The sequence below is a fragment of the Thalassophryne amazonica genome, chromosome 12, assembly GCF_902500255.1.
Source record: "Thalassophryne amazonica chromosome 12, fThaAma1.1, whole genome shotgun sequence".
In the NCBI taxonomy this organism is placed as follows: Eukaryota; Metazoa; Chordata; class Actinopteri; order Batrachoidiformes; family Batrachoididae; genus Thalassophryne; species Thalassophryne amazonica.
In genome coordinates, this window is record NC_047114.1 from 94,798,860 (window position 1) to 94,813,079 (window position 14,220).

Genomic DNA, 14,220 nt, shown 5'->3' on the forward strand with positions numbered 1-14,220 from the left:
ATATATATAATTATCTTTGAGATGATTCCAAATGCGTTCTTCACCGCATGACAGACACGCGACAACTTGCAGCTGTAGATAATTTCTCTGTGATTCTAGGAACGATGAGAGATGGTTTCATCAGCCAAATTCTGAGAGCAAATGCGTCATCAGCTACGAAATGATTATTTTCTATAGCGTGGTGTCCAGCGGGACAAAGCTGGACACATTTGCGCTGTGCAGGGATCAAATTCATGCAAGTGTGAAGGTGCCGATAGACTCATCTGCTTGATTCTGCGGAATCTGGAGATGAGCAGCGGCACCAACGGGGCTTAAAGGCTTATATAGGGCTCATATCTTCCTATAATATGGCCCCTTTAAATAGTTTTCCTTCTTACACATAATTAGTATCCATCCCAGCACATTGATCTTTTCCCCTATATGTGATAATCATTTAAAATGATCCCCACTTGTATCTTCATAGTTGGATATAAATAGTAAAATGACAGACATTTGTGTCATTGCTCATGTTTCGCGCTCTGTGTTGGCACTTGATAAATAACTTTATTTATAATTCGTTATGTGGCTCTTTGAGTTAATATAGCCGCTATAACGAGATATTTGCCAATCGGTAGTTTCAGTATAGAAGTACACACAAGAAATATTTATGAACTATTCCTGCATCTTTGAAGTCAAGCTTGTGTAACTCGGGAGCTGCACCGGTGTTACACACTTGGTTTGTACCAGTACATTGTGGGATCAAAGCCCATCTGAAGATTACAAAGCTGTTGTGTCAGGAGCACAGACGCTTCCTTCTGTCTGTCTGCAGCTTTGAAGTTTTTCTCCATCCTCAGTTCACTGTTTGCAATATATATCTGAGAGGACAGAACTCTCTCGGGTTAGTTCCGTGTCCCTGCACCACAGATACAGTGGTGCTTGTAAGTTTACATAATTCTAATTTTGCACTTTTAACGATGTCCTTGGTTTGTTCTTTTGTCTGAGTGGAACAATTGTACAGCCTCCATCATTAATGACTTTAAAAAACAAGAACTGGTTGTACACCTTTGAATTTATTTGGGTCTTGATGCAGAGCTCAGCTTTGCATTATGGACGAATTGATTACATTTTAAGGTCGGATCCATCTCCAGGATAATTTGGCATTAAAGCATCCAAGCATTATAATGTTGGTTTATTTTTGTAACATGTTGCAAAATAACGGCTCATTTTAATGAAGAGAACATATTTTTCTGGAGGGAATTCCATAACGAATAGTGTCTTTTCTGTCATGCACCGTCTGCAAGAGGAAGCACGTGTGCGCATACGTGAGGTTTTGAGATGACCTTTGACCTGACCCTCCTGCATGATGCGCGATCCCAGGCGTGCATGCTAACATCCATAAGATGTCTTGTAAATATCTTCAAAGATGTTATCTGGTTACAAAAACAGCGTTTCGAGATTAGGCGTGTACAAAATATATGAGAAACATATTGAGATTTATACAAAAATAAGCTTCTTTCGAGCGTTTTCCACTATCTTGATTTATTTTGCTCGAGCAAGCAGCCAGTTGATGTCACACTGCCTTTCTGTACTCCAATTGGCTGTTGCCGCATCCTTCTCAGCATCCCTCACATAAATCGAGGGAAGCTCCCATGTGAGCTAAGATGTCAATACCAAATGTACGTCATGCCATCTGATCTCTTGAATTTCTTCCCTTCAGGGGTCAAAATTCAAAATTGTTTCCAGACAGAGTAAATTTTGATCATATTGGCAAAATCATATTATGAATCCCTTATTTAAATGCTGAGGAATAAAATTATGGTGGCACCAAAGAAAATACTTTTTGACTTAAATCTGAAGAAAAGAAAAAAACAGAGGCCGTACAGCTTTAAAATAGGGGTTTCTCATATTTTAGGCTGTTTTTGATTGATTTTGAAAAACGTCTTGAGTAAATCAATGTATCAATCATTCAGTTAATCAAAAATGATCAAGCTCTACTGTGGCATTTTAGTCTCTAAAACTTGGGGTGGCGTGTTAATCTTTTATCTTTTCTAATATTACCTCCATCCGTTGTCATAATAATGACTCCACCGAGCTCAGTGCTACTGTGTTTTCCCTCTTTGAACTGCTGGAGGAGGAGACGCGAGGAGAAGCGCAGGGAGGTGAAGGGGGAGCCAGAGACCCAGACTGGACCTTCAAGCAGGAGCGTGAGGAGCACCGGCGCCTTCTGGCTGAGAGCCACAGCACCTCCTTGGACCTGCGCTGGAGGCTGCAGCATGAAGAGAAGAGATGGACCCGCGAGAAGGCGGAGCTCCTGGAGCGTTTTGACAGGGAGCGGCAGGAGTGGGACGGGAGCATGAGGGAGCTCCACCGCAAGCTGGACAAGGTGAGACACCGGAGAGAGCATGAATAAAGTGGAGAAAGAAGGGTCAGGAAGTTGAAGGAGTGAAGTGAGAAAGATCATTGGTGAAGGTTAAGGGAGGGAAGGAGACAAGGTTGTGAGGATGACAGTCAAATCAAGATGACAGGAACTCATAACCTGAACATCACTATGAACTCATTAATGCATGAAGGGGTGGAGTCTGGGTGGCTCAGTGTGCGATCAAAGCAGCCTGAACATGCCCCTCTCTTCAAGTCTGAACCAGCTAAGCTAACAGACTAACCTCCGTTTGGGTGTTAATTAAATCATATTTTTGGGGACTGCCCTGTGGTTCTCCTAACGGTTTACTTTGGTGAAAGCATTAAAAGTTATGAGCTGCTTATTTTCTCAGTAATTATACATTAACGGCACCTACTAAATGATTAGGCTACCTATAGTGCTAATGCCATAGCATACAAAATCAAAAAAGAATTTCTCTCAGCGTGAATACTGCAGCATGGATGCCTTACAAGAGCTGTTAGGATGTTTCACCACACAACGAGCCATGTTATTCCAGGGGTTTCCAGGTGTTTGCACAGCCTTCATAACAGCTAACAGCTACAGTGAACCGACGCTAAGTCACTCAAAGTGACCACTTTATGGCTTCAGACCTCTTAAACTAAGTCGTTAGAAAAACAAATTCACCCCTGTACAGTTGTCATGGAGGCGGAAACTATCTATGGAGACTAAAATGTTTTTTTGTACCTGTAGTAAGGTGAAGTCCGGATTGAAAAGATGATCCCACCACCGTCCCGGACACAAAGGTCCTCTGGTCACAATTGGTGTTGTCGGCAGGAGTCACAGAACATGCTTAAATGCACCTGTGACTTCGGGACGAAGTCAAAAATGGTAGGGAGATATGTAGCAAGGTGAAGTCTGGATTGAAAAGACGTTCCCGCTAGCTTGGCTAATGGGGAACTCCGCTTTGGCTGACCAGGTAGAGCTCTGGTCTTTAGATCGAGCAGACCGGGGTTCAATCCCACAGCCGTCCCGGCCACAAAGGTCCTACGGTCACAGTACCAGTCTGTAAACATGTTTATTTCTGCTCTAAAATTGCACAGTTTAACATGGAGTTGAATGCAAACCTGCTCACTTTTGGAGCCAGCCTCAAGTGGCCAGTCGCGGAACAGCAACTTTTTCCTTCCAGTCGAGCTTCATCTGAGTCTGTCAAAGCTTACCGCTCGAGTAGAACAGAAATTCTGAATAACATAAATTCATCTGGTCAGCAAAAGTTCACTTAAAAACAGACTGAACTGTTATTAGCTTACCTCAAAAAGTACTGCAGGTGACCGTTCTTAGTCTATCTCAGTAGTGATGGCCATGTGAGGCCTCGTGAAGCCTTTGGTGCTTTTTTTCTGAGACCACTAGATGGCAATATTGATACAAAAATGATTCAAATCACAATGCACCTTAGTTTCCTTGGAACCATTTTCTTAGACACTGCCATCTAGTGGGCTCAAAATAAATTAAAACTCCAAAGGCATCATGAAGACTCATTTCAACATCACTACTTCTCAACACTTGAAGCAAAAGCAGTGTTAAATATGTTGGGCTGTTTTGTGTCTCACTTGTTATTATTATTCTCACGTACAAAGGTAAATAAATAGATATCAACGTTATATATCAGGCATCAGCCACCTCGCGTTCTTAAAATCGACATCAGTCATTGTAAACCCACACTGGTCGAAAGCTCGAGGTCCAGGAAGAGTGGTTAGGAAAGGACAGATCCAAATGCATTCTGTGTGTTTTTGTAGTGTTTGAAGACAGCAAACACACCTGAGGCGATTATTAATTTTACTGTGCAATTACTTTTGAAAGGCCAGATACGACAAATACGGGCGATTAATGAATAATTGATTTCCTCTCAGAGATTTAATTGAAGAGCCGCAGAGTTTTACCTCGTGTGTACGGGACGCTCAGGGCAGGAAATAAGAACAAGCTTCATAATGTTAATGTGAGTGTACAGTGTTGATGTATAAAACAGGGACGCTGCTGACGGGAAGGAGCAAGTTGTGATGATGAACCCCTGAGTGAAGACCGCCAACAGGAAGCAGAGATCTGGTTTTCAGTGACATCACTGCACAGTGCACACAGTACTGGCCGAAAATCCCCAGGGAAGTGCAGGAATAATCCACCTGACACAATCCTGTGATGAAGCAAGGAGTTTTACTCGGCATCTGACAGCTGCAGTGGCGGTTCAAAGTCTAGACAACAAGGGGGGTTAAAGTCAGTGCTGTTTACATTAGATCTTATTTATGTTTTTGTCCAATATGTTTAAAATCATTTTATTCATCTATTATGTGATCATTTTTTTTGTGTGCTGCGTATTATGTGGTATTTTGTGTTTTTGCAAAAAAATAAAAAATAATCTTTTAACAAATTTTTCATTGTGAGAAGATGATGAAATGTGGTGAGCAAATGGATAATGTGATAGAAAACGGGGGATTTTATTTGGAATTTAATCCAGAACACATTCTGGATCCACGAGCCAGAAGACGTTTTGAGGCTTCAGGAATATTTAAGTCAAACATTTATTCATAAACTTTGATAACATTTTGTGAGCAGATGAATACTGTCCTAGGATATCATTTGTTTTGGTTTTTAGTTAATCTGGAACATATTCTGGATCCGGAATACAGAAAAATCTTAGAACTGTAGCAACAGTGAACTCCAAAAGTTATGACTGGATCTTGATTAAATTCATATCGATAAATTCACAGGAAAGTGTATCGTGTCTGTATAATGTTTGTGCATGTAAACATGAGAAAATACCATATTATTAAACACACAAACAGAAAGAAACTTCAGTTAATATTTAGTGAAACTACGAGATGAATGCAAAAATAATCATTTTTTCTGTTTAAATTGTGAATTATTTAAAATTAAATGTTTCGTTTTTGAACTGCTGGAAATGAAAAATATGCACACTCACCTCGAGCTCTGGGAAACTGTTGATTTTTATTTTTATGAATTTTATGATCTTGTCTAGACAAATCACACATAATTGACATGTAAAGATTCATTCTGTGTTACAATTTGAACATTTTTAAATGTGAGATCATAGTAATTTCATCTGTCAGGGGTCAAAAATAATTTGTATAACTATGCGCTCCATATATGTGTTATTCCTCATTCAGATGCAGAGAGAACTGAACTCACGGCGAGGTGAGAACTTAGACGTCAAGGATGGCACCTCCAGCACCAGAGGTGCTTTTTCCCCACATCACAGTCCCTGTAGCGCCACCCAGTCACCTCGATCCCCCGGCCCTGTGGTGGGCGCAGCTACACAGTCCCACTCTGAGTCTGACACCATGCTGGAGGAACAGCGGAGTGTGATCAGACTGAAAAGCCCAACAGAGAACCTGTTCCTTGATGCGCTCTCTTTAGACCCCTTCAGCAGTTTGGAGGTGCCTCCACCTTCCAGACTGGAGAGTGAGAAGAGGTTCCCCTGCATGAAGGAGGTAGTAACACAAGTCAATACAGGTCACCTCTTCCCTTTAGAATCAATTATGAAGGTACTTCACAAAGTTACTCGGCTCACCAGGAGACAAAAGTGTCTCGAGGCTCAAGATGTGACGTTCTTCTGCAAAGGGATAGTGAAGCATGAAGTGCACCTTGTGCTGTTGAAAAATAATGCAAGAACCTTTGTCTTGTGATGGTTTCCAATTGAAGCCAAGAACTTTTTGAATTACCTCCACACATTCATTTGTCTCAGAATATCATATACATTAAAAAAAAATGTCCTCAAATTGATTTTGAGTTTGTGTTTCAGGCTCTGAATGAGCTATCAGAGAGAGAAGGTCCTCCTGAGTTCCCAGAGGTGGAGATCAGCAGTGGGAGTCTGCTCAGGTAGGCTCCTGGGTACTTTCCTTTCACATCTACAGTAGTGTTCAGAATAATAGTAGTGCTATGCGACTAAAAAGATTAATCCAGGTTTTGAGTATATTTCTTATTGTTACATGGGAAACAAGGTACCAGTAGATTCAGTAGATTCTCACAAATCCAACAAGACCAAGCATTCATGATATGCACACTCTTAAGGCTACGAAATTGGGCTATTAGTAAAAAAAAAGTAGAAAAGGGGGTGTTCACAATAATAGTAGTGTGGCATTCAGTCAGTGAGTTTGTCAATTTTGTGGAACAAACAGGTGTGAATCAGGTGTCCCCTATTTAAGAATGAAGCCAGCACCTGTTGAACATGCTTTTCTCTCTGAAAGCCTGAGGAAAATGGGACGTTCAAGACATTGTTCAGAAGAACAGCGTAGTTTGATTAAGAAGTTGATTGGAGAGGGGAAAACTTATACGCAGGTGCAAAACAATTATAGGCTGTTCATCTACAATGATCTCCAATGCTTTAAAATGGACAAAAAAAACAGAGACGTGTGGAAGAAAACGGAAAACAACCATCAAAATGGATAGAAGAATAACCAGAATGGCAAAGGCTCACCCACTGATCAGTTCCAGGATGATCAAAGACAGTCTGGAATATTTTGGAATATAGGAATATTTACATAAGAATATTTTGTGGACTGATGAGAGTAAAGTTGTTCTTTTTGGGTCCAAGGGCCGCCAGACAGTTTGTGAGACGACCCCCAAACTCTGAATTCAAGCCACAGTTCACAGTGAAGACAGTGAAGCATGGTGGTCCAAGCATCATGATATGGGCATGTTTCTCCTACTATGGTGTTGGGCCTATATATCACATACCAGGTATCATGGATCAGTTTGGATATGTCAAAATACTTGAAGAGGTCATGTTGCCTTATGCTGAAGAGGACATGCCCTTGAAATGGGTGTTTCAACAAGACAATGACCCCAAGCACACTAGTAAACCAGCAAAATCTTGGTTCCAAACCAACAAAATTAATGCCTCGCAGATGTGAAGAAATCATGAAAAACTGTGGTTATACAACTAAATACTAGTTTAATGATTCACAGGATTGCTAAAAAAGCAGTTTGAACATAATAGTTTTGAGTTTGTTGCATCAACAGCAGATGCTACTATTATTGTGAACACCCCCTTTTCTACTTTTTTTACTAATAGCCCAATTTCATAGCCTTAAGAGTGTGCATATCATGAATGCTTGGTCTTGTTGGATTTGTGAGAATCTACTGAATCTGCTGGTACCTTGTTTCCCATGTAACAATAAGAAATATACTCAAAACCTGGATTAATCTTTTTAGTCACATAACACTACTATTATTCTGAACACTACTGTACATAGTCTATATGAAGTACGTGTATTTCTATGTTGTATCGTAAAATTTCAGCAAATTTTATAGGTGATAAAGTATTTTTTGGTGGTGGTGGGAGGACTGGGTCCATAGCTAATACAGTAGCTTTGCTTCATGAAATGTTTCAGAGTTTGTGCTGCATTCGATGGAAAATGGGAACTTGAAATTTACAGCTTTCAGCTAGAAAAATGCATCTAATAGAGCTAAAGGATTATAAAACATTTATCTCACCACTGACTCGTTTTCACAAACCAAGTAAAGACAACGTAACTGTGACATGTTGGTAATGAAAACTGATACAGCAGGTCTGTGCGACTGTCTTACCTGTCCTGCAGATATCCGACAAAACCTGGTCGCCTGTATTTACTAGCTGTGTCTGATGATTTCATTCTTCTTAAATTTGACATCATTATTTGGTATTGTAATTCACAAATCAAGGTCTTCTACTTTTCTTGAGTTCCCCAGTATTCAATAGCGTGAATTTTGATCTTCATTGCTGCATTTTGTGAACCTATTCTTTGATTTTGAATGCTGACCTTTGGTCCTGATCAATTCACTCTTGATCATAGTCATTGATCATGACTGTTTGATCTTTGATCCTGGCTTTTGATCCTCATTAATGAGCATATATTCTGATTGCAGAACTGCAATCCTGGTCTTTGTTGCTGATAACACTTTTTGATCTTGATTGCTGACCTTTGATCCTGATTAATTAAATATTCTAATTGCTGAACTTTAATCTTGCTCTTTGATCCTGATAAGTCACATTTGAACATATTGCTGGTATTTGATCCTGATTGCTGACCTTTGATTATGATTGGTGACATTTTATCTGATCATTGATCTTGACTGCTGACCATTGAACCTGTGCTTTGATCTTGATTGTTGATCATTGAACCTGAGCTTTGATCTTGATTGATGACCTATGACCTTTGATCAAAACCCGAGATCACTGACCTTTGATCAAAACCTGACATCACTGACCTTTGTGCTTAAGTTTTGATCCTGATTGCTGAACTATATTGGGATTATTGAACTTTGATGTTGACCTTTGATCCTAATTGCTGAACTTCTGCTCTGGCTGTTTATTCCTTTGACCCTATAATCACAATTAAGGGAATCAAGATTAGTGACCAAAGCATAAAGTTCATAAAGTTCTGCCCCTTGATCTAAAATTTAATGGGTTCTTTCTTGTCTACTTTCATTCATTAATTCATTCATCTTCCATAGTCCTTGGGGGGTGGGGGTGCTGGACCCTATCCCAGTGGTCTTTGGGCAAGAGGCAGGGTACACCGTGAACAGGATGCCAGTCCATCGCAGGGCCACATATAAACACACAAACACATTCACACCTACAGTCAATAGTTCACCAAACCCACATATCTTTGCACGTGAGAGGAAGCTGGAAATCACCCAGACAGAATCCACGTAGGAGAACATGCAAACTCCTCACCGAAAGGATCAGGCAGGAAGTGATCCCAGGACCTTCTAGCTGTGAGACGGCAGTGGTAACCACCGAGTCACCGTGCTGCCCCCAGTGCCTACGTCTCCACCAAATGTCAATGAAATCCATTTTTGCCATTTTGAGACAACCTACTGAGAATCAAACACACCCACAGACACACAGCAAGTGCAGCAAAAACTGAAATCAAACAGCCAGACTTGAAACATTGAGAAGTTCATTTTTTATTCATGTGTTTTTAAAACATGTACGCAGTCTGTTTGACCGTGTTAAGGGTTCGATGAGTGAGATGAGGTCATGGTTGGAGTGTTTCTTTCTGGATTCATTAGGGACACTACTGAAAAACGAGACCAGTTAATGCAGTGTGTGTGTGTGTGTGTGTGTGTGTGTGTGTGTGTGTGTGTGTGTGTGTGTGTGTGTGTGTGTGTGTGTGTGTGTGTGTCCTTTCTAGGGCCAAATCAGTGTGCTCCATGAGTGATTTCCAGCGGTTGATGGACAGCTCGCCATTCCTCCCTGAAAAAAGTCGTCACGGTGACCGAGGACAGGATGACATCACCCCCCCTCTGTCCCCAGACGATCTCAAGTACATTGAGGAATTCAATAACAAGGGCGGCTGGGATTTTCCAGAGTCCACCTCTGGGTCAGGCCCCTCCCAGGAAGTGTGGGTAGGCAAAATCCCTGAGGCCCTGGGTGGTGATTCCATTCCGGATCCATTCCAGCCAACTTCCTGGTTCCTGACCACCAGTGCTACCCTGACCACCAGCACCCTGAGCAGCACCGAACACTGCCACAAGTCCCCATTGAGGGGCAATGGAGCAGGGACAGCAGGGGTGGGAGTGGAACACTATGGGGTCCACATTCTCCACAGTCCAGCCAGAACTGGGACAAATGAGTGTCCTACTGCCCAAGACTCAGACTTTCTGTACGCCAAGGGGACCAAAGCCAGGGGTGGAGGAGAGGCTGGGGTGGGGCCTAGTGGTGCAGATGAGATGTTTAGCAGTGCTAGGTGGCCTTGTAGCCTTCTGGAAAGTGGGGGCCTCAGGCCTTCTCCTAACCAGTCTCCTGTTTGCCCCACAGTAGGCTTTGCCTCTTCTCTGGAGCTTCAGCTCTCAAGAAACTTGAGTGACGACATGAAGGAAGTGGCCATCTCTGTGAGGAACGCCATCCGCCCTCCACCAGCAGGCCCTGTGGTCCGGGACATGGCATGCCAAACCAATGGCTTCACCTCGCGCGGCACCCAGACCACCCAGACCATCAGTGTCGGTCTACAAACAGACATTCTGAGGAACCTGACCAGCAGCCCTCACCGATGCCTCACTCCAAAAGGTGGCGGCACCCCCATCTCTTCCCCGTCCCGCAGCACAAGGAAAGTTCAGTACTCTCCTGTGGTTCAGAACAAGTTTGAACGCCCCTGCTGCTCGCCAAAGTATGGCTCACCCAAGCTTCAGCGCAAACTGTCCACATCCAATAAAGCTGAAGTGCCCAACAGCACTCGTGCCCCCACCCCAACTACACCCCAGAAGGGAAACAGCGAGTCAGCTTGGGCCCGCTCCACCACCACCCGTGACAGTCCCGTCCACACAACGATCAACGACGGCCTCTCGAGCCTCTTCAACATCATTGACCACACCCCTGTGGCATACGACTCCATGCAGAAGTTCAACAAGTCCCCGAGCCGCTCTCGCCCCGCGCCGCCCTCCAACAACGAGCCGAGCCCGGCTCACGCCGCCCTCAGCATGGACCCTAAATCCACAGGCACTGCACAGGATTGCTTGCGGACTGCTCGTGGTCGATCACCAAGTCCTGTGCAGCTAATAGTGGAAACACAGGGGGACAAAAACCTAGAGGTGGTGAGTATTCGGCAGGACCTGTCCGCCCCCCCAGGCTACACGCTGACCGAAAACGCAGCTCGGATTCTGAATAAGAAGCTGCAGGACCAGGGCTGCAGGGAGGAGAGGAGGCTGCAGGCGGGAGGAGGGCAGGGCAGCCAGAGCAGAGACGGTGGCCGGCAGGCCGACTCGGACCGAGGAGCATCTGGATGTATGGAGGTAAATACACAGACTCACTGGATTCACCGCCTCATCACTCGTGATCTGGGGTCCATGTTTTATGACACAGTGATGTTAATGACTTCTCCTGTGATTTTCCGCGCGACGGCTGAAGACAAACGTGAAGCATCCGCGGTTAATAAATGAATAAGCAAGAAATCATCTCCTCGATAATACGCATGAATCCTAAAATATTCGTGTTTATTTTCCCAGATTGAAAGCACGGAGCCATGCAGGGGTAATGTAAAGCTATTTAATCCACTTTTATCCTCTATACGGGGTTTCTTCTTCTTCTATTTCTTCTTCCTCTTTTGTCTCTGCTTTGGACTCCCTTTTTATTAATATAACTGGAGAAGATCTTCCAGCAAAGACTTAAAAATGGTTAAAGTCATTGAATTATCTGTTCGCTCTCTTTTCAAATTAAATGTAACTATTTTTGTTTGTTGCAGCAAAATCTTTATTGTCAGCTCTGTCAACATTTTTTTTAAACTTCAACAATGACACTGATTTCATGTGATGAATTTGGTACTTTTTCTTTTCCTCACCACCCGCTCCGCTGACCTCTCAGAAAAACAAATAATCTGCAGAAACCCCACTTTGGGGAAACGTTGCTTGTCATTTAAATGATGGAAAATCAAGAACGGTTCATTAAATGTGCTGTCATACATGCACTCAGAGACGCTGACCCTTCACCATTTAAAGGGGTCGTATTGTGCAAAATGTGGATCTAGATTTTATACTTACATATGGTCGGGTTTCATGATAAACATTACCAAAGTCCCACAATTCCATGAGTGTGCATGTAGAAATCCTACTGCCATAAGTGAATTCCTGGCAGAAAATCGAGCCGTTTTGGATTTCTGTGACGTAAGTCACGGAAATAAATCTAAATTCATTCTGACATGTGTGACCAAAATCATCTTTATGTGGGAGAAATACAACCAAAATACAGCATGTTGTGTGTCATAGGTAATGTCTACAGTGCACTGACATCGCAACAAGTGCAGATTTATTGCAGAGTTTATGAAACCTTCCAAATAAATGTTGGATGAACTGCAAGTGATTTGAAAGTTAATTGTCACCAGCTGCTGCACGCTGTCCATGTCTGTGTGCCTGATAGCAATATACGCCATGTCATGTTTTGAGCAGAAATGCACAAAGTATTGCTGTGTGTGTGTGTGTGTGTGTGTGTGTGTGTGTGTGTGTGTGTGTGTGTGTGTGTGTGTGTGTGTGTGTGTGTGTGTGTGTGTGTGTGTGTGTGTGTGTGTGTGTGTGTGTGTGTGTGTGTGTGTGTGTGTGTGTGTGATTTGTTTAAAGGACATGTCGCACACAAATCATAACTAATTAGATTTAGGCTGTTAGTGATGATCCAATGATAGGTCGGGATTACTTTGTGCACTTCCATGACTGGTCTCAAAGTATACACCATTTGCAATAAACAGCTGTGGAATCTGCCAAAACAAAGTACTTGTGAGTACTCATTTTTCAGAGTGTTTTTGACAGCATTTGTGTAGCTTTGAGGAAAAGTCCCAGCGCACTGTTGAATGGAATGTAGCTGCTAACATTAAGAAAGGAGCCACAGATTAATTGCAAAGTTTACATAAGTGTAATGTCATGTTATGATAACTCCTTTTTAAGTGGTAACTATTAATTTTGATGCAGTCACGGTAAAAGCAGCAGCCACTCTCCACTGTGAGAGGATGTAGTGCGTGTGCACATCCATTAGCATGAACACAGCCTGTTGAAGACAGTCTCTGCTAGAGGCTCGGCATTGTGCATGTTTATAAGTGTTGTCATCAATATAACTGTGAAAAATCTCCGATACTTCTGTGGAATCAGGCTGCCTGAAAAAACAGCGGAGCGTTCCACCTGCACATTCATGCTGGGAGCTATAAAGGGGTTAAAACAGCACGCTGCTCTAGTAGATCACAGACTCCAGAATCCGACAGACCCTCTCAAAGTACAATTAACAAAGCATACCAGCTCCACTAAGGAGAATAAAATACAAAAGGAAAGCAAAAACTGAACAGGGCACTCACCCAATTGTAGAATGATTTCCAAGATTAAATATGTAACTCAACTGGCACCGTCACACATGGATGGGGCACAATCACCAGCTGGAGAAGAATGTCCGGCTCCATGCCATCAAAGAGGTCTCAACTGGCAACGTCACCATCAAAGTTTGTACAATCAAGATATAACTGAGTGTTATCTTCCAGTGTACATGTAGTATTAATTTTGAATCTCAAGGTTTTTGCTCTCTGTGAAATAATGTTTCTGTATGCACAGTAAAACAACTGTAAGCATCCAAAATAAAACTTTAGAAATGTGTTGAAATTTCCTTTATATGTTTACAAAAAAAAATCATTTGGGAAATTTTGGAAGACCTTAAATGAAATTAAAATGCTAACTTTCACAGGGCCCTAATAATTTTGTCCCGTATCAGCTGTTAGCATAAGGCTTAAACAGTACAGTTATACAAAATTAATTATCAGTGATTTCTCACCATTTTGTATTTCCCACGTGATCATACCCAACAGCTACATCCTCCATGTCAGTGGACCTCTGGCTCCGAACGGTAGGGCAGTGTTTCAGCAAATCCTGCTGCAGCTTCTTTAACATCATCATCAAATTCGCTGTCAGATGTCAGGGCGACGTTCCCGATTGTATCTGATAAATCCGAGCCATCACTTTCCAATGAAAGCTCAAAAGCTTCGTTATTAGACATAGCACCGTTTTTTGCTCTGTCAGCCAGCCATCGGGATGTTTCTACATTTGCTAAAATATACATTACATGCCAAGAAACAGTGAGAAATGCAGAGGAAGATGTCTTCCGGAAATGCGCTTCCTGACTTACCAAGCAAGAGGAATAGTTACCTCCGCCAAGGACGTTATGTTTTTGGTTGTGTTTGTTTGTTTGTCTGTCTGTCAGCAGGATAACTCAAAAAGTTTTGAACAGATTTTGATGAAATTTTGTGGAGTGGTGGGAAATGACAAGAGGAACAAGTGATTAAATTTTAGTGGTGATCCGGATCACGATCCGGATCCCGATGCTAACGTGTTAGCATGTCTATGGCATT

At 42.5% G+C, this 14,220-nt stretch overlaps 1 protein-coding gene across 1 annotated transcript in view; it reads left to right on the plus strand.

Moving 5' to 3' along the window:
* The window catches only part of LOC117522681 (microtubule cross-linking factor 1), a 137,269-nt gene that overhangs the window by 109,406 nt on the left and 13,643 nt on the right, over positions 1-14,220 (plus strand). Inside the window, 4 exon segments of the mRNA XM_034184131.1 lie at positions 2,111-2,362; positions 5,533-5,856; positions 6,168-6,244; positions 9,544-11,140. Coding sequence (XP_034040022.1) covers positions 2,111-2,362; positions 5,533-5,856; positions 6,168-6,244; positions 9,544-11,140 — 2,250 coding nt within the window.